The following is a 2,649-nucleotide window of genomic DNA, read 5'->3' as shown; positions in this document are numbered from 1 at the left end:
TAGAATCCTGGTTTCGATACCCGTGGTGGGCAGAGCACAGATAGCCCCTTGTGTAGCTTTGTGCTTAGGTACAAAACAAACAAACAAACCACTGGGAGGGAGGAACCTTGTGAAGAAATTGTTTCTATAATAGCAGGACCTCATCGTGAACAATGTAGACATTGAGTGAGAATGGGATCTTAACATGAAAAAGCAGACACTGTTTGAGTAAGAGAGATTGATACATTACCATAAGCACACTGATATTTTTATTCAAGAATGAAACTTATCACGATAGGTAGATATTGTTTATGTGAATAAAAACGAGGCATTATCACAAACAAGCTGATATTGTTTGTGCAAGTGTAAGTGAGCTCTTATTATGAACAAGGTGATATTCTATCTGTATAGGTAACAATGAAAGTTCACCATGTACAAGCAGCAACCGTTTACAGAGTACTTGTCCGTCTGAACAAATAGATATTTACTGTATACGCACGAGAATAGAATCACAGTAGGTACTGTACAGTAAAAAGGTGTATTAAATATACTTCTGAATTACTTTTTTTTTAATAGAAGGTTGTAGCCAGCCATTTAAATTTACCAAGGCACTTGCCCCCCCCCCCAAAAAAAACTAAATACATTATAAGATAAAATATATTAGAATACTACCAGTATATTTAACAGGTTTCTTCTGTTATAGAATTTTGTAACTTGATCGGTGTGTTGTGACGCAACTATATACAGAAATTTAATCATTGCTTGTTGTTAGAATTATCTGTATTTTTGTCACTGCTTTGTCTCACCTTGTAAAAAGGTCACTAATAAGTCTGGATTGTTTTGAAGACATCTGCCCTTACACAATACGTCATCATCTGTTACTATTCTCATATACACTGAGCTGCAAAGTGTTGCTGTAGTCCGTAATGACGACAGAAATGTATTTTTGTTTTAGAGCAGTGCCACATTGGGCTGTCTGCTGTCTCCACCGCAGAAAATCGAACCCCGGATTTTTACGTTGTAAGTCCGTAAACTTACTGTTGTCTCGTCGGGGGACTGTTATAAGCCCTGTGGACATAACAGATAGCCCACCGTGGCTTTGCTCTAAACCAAACTTTTTCGGACTGGTATTAAACAAAGAAATATGAACTATACTTGTCAAAGCAAAATGATATTAATATCATTTTAACAAATAATCTGATGACCGCAAAACACGTTTTCTTTTTCCTTATGAATGTTGAAATTACATTCTTATTCACTTCGTTGTTTCCTTATTCATTTTATTTTCATAAACAGATATTAATTATATGCATACATCTGTGACGCAAAATATTAAATATATGACTTTATTATTACACATAGGACAAAATTGTCTCTAGTACTATACAGTTTATAATGTGTTACCGTTTATAACGTGTAAGTATGCATGTTAACTTACATTATCAATGAATATGTTAGACTCAGGTTGACCTTGAAATATGGACCTGGGCCTATGCGATTTACGTCTATACACATGAGGTCACGTAGAACCTCAGACAAAGGTGTTTATCATCTTGAGCTTATATAGCTGAGTGTTCAGTGTAAATTAGAATGGATAAAATATTGACCTTTAAATTTTCAGAGGAAAATATGCTAAAAACTTGTACACACTACATTTCAATTACTAATTTACTTAAATATCTAAAATGTTGAATTGTTTCCTATAGACTTCTCTAGCCTTCTATATATGTTTTGGAGGCGACGTTTCGAGTTTTGTTCATCAGCACAGGGTCCAAAAACGTCCTTTCCACAACTATACAGAGGCAAGAAAAGGTCAGAGAAAATCATCCAACATGTCACCATATTGCCTAAAACGTTTTTTAAAATAACACAACTGAGAATATGAAAAATATGTGTAATGAACAGACGGAAGTGGTCATCATAGTTCCATACAAAAATAGCAGCTTGAAGCTTTATATACTGCATATAAATATCATTACAAACACATAAAAGAAACGTCGAAGTTAAATCTATATCACTTCCAATTTACAATAATTCAAGTAAACCATAATATCCAATAATTTTCTGTCACAATAAATTGTTTTCTTGGCTGTAGAAGCAAAATTATACATGCTCTTTACTCGCAAAATCAAATGAGAGTGAATTATACTTATATTACAGTCATCGAGACCATTCTTTAAAAACTTCGGCTTCTTTTTCCTCCACTTCATCCACGCCTTCTGTGGTTATCACTGTCCCATCATTCTTCACAATGATTAAGGCTGGTGTAGACTTTACATCATACAATTTTGCCAATTTCTGCCGGACGTCTGAGCCGAATGGGACCGCTGGCCACTCGATCTCCATTTGATCCATATAACCGAACATTCCTTCCTCTCTATCGTCACTAGATACGAGAATAACTTCAAAAGATGCTCCCTGCTTCTGTAGCTTCACGTAGATATCATCAAGATACGACGTAAATCCTAAACACCAAGGACACAACCTGTTTCCAAAGAAAAAGCCTATAATTTCTTTTTCTCGTAAGAAATCTTCGGCCTCGATTTCACTTTTATCTCTTCTGACCAATCTTAGTCCTTTGATATGCTCCATGTATAGCGGCTGGTATAACTCTATACAAACTTCTTTGATGCTTGGTATTGTAAAATTTGATGATTAATGGATTACTAT

At 35.0% G+C, this 2,649-nt stretch overlaps 1 protein-coding gene across 1 annotated transcript; it reads right to left on the bottom strand.

The window, feature by feature from the left end:
• Window positions 1-1,763: 1,763 nt before the first annotated feature.
• On the bottom strand, window positions 1,764-2,649 carry LOC106457194 (nucleoredoxin-like protein 2). The gene has a single exon (XM_013916587.2). The coding sequence runs from the start codon at window positions 2,569-2,571 to the stop codon at window positions 2,140-2,142; it is 432 nt and encodes a 143-aa protein (XP_013772041.1). The 5' UTR covers window positions 2,572-2,649; the 3' UTR covers window positions 1,764-2,139.

Source organism: Limulus polyphemus, unplaced genomic scaffold (assembly GCF_000517525.1).
Source record: "Limulus polyphemus unplaced genomic scaffold, Limulus_polyphemus-2.1.2 Scaffold302, whole genome shotgun sequence".
NCBI lineage: Eukaryota > Metazoa > Arthropoda > Merostomata > Xiphosura > Limulidae > Limulus > Limulus polyphemus.
Note: the sequence above shows the minus strand (reverse complement) of the source record. Positions and strands in the feature narration are given on the sequence as shown.

What these genes read in the sequence shown, in the direction of transcription:
- LOC106457194 (XM_013916587.2), bottom strand. Translation starts at nt 2,571, where the DNA reads ATGGAGCATATCAAAGGACTAAGATTGGTCAGAAGAGATAAAAGTGAA.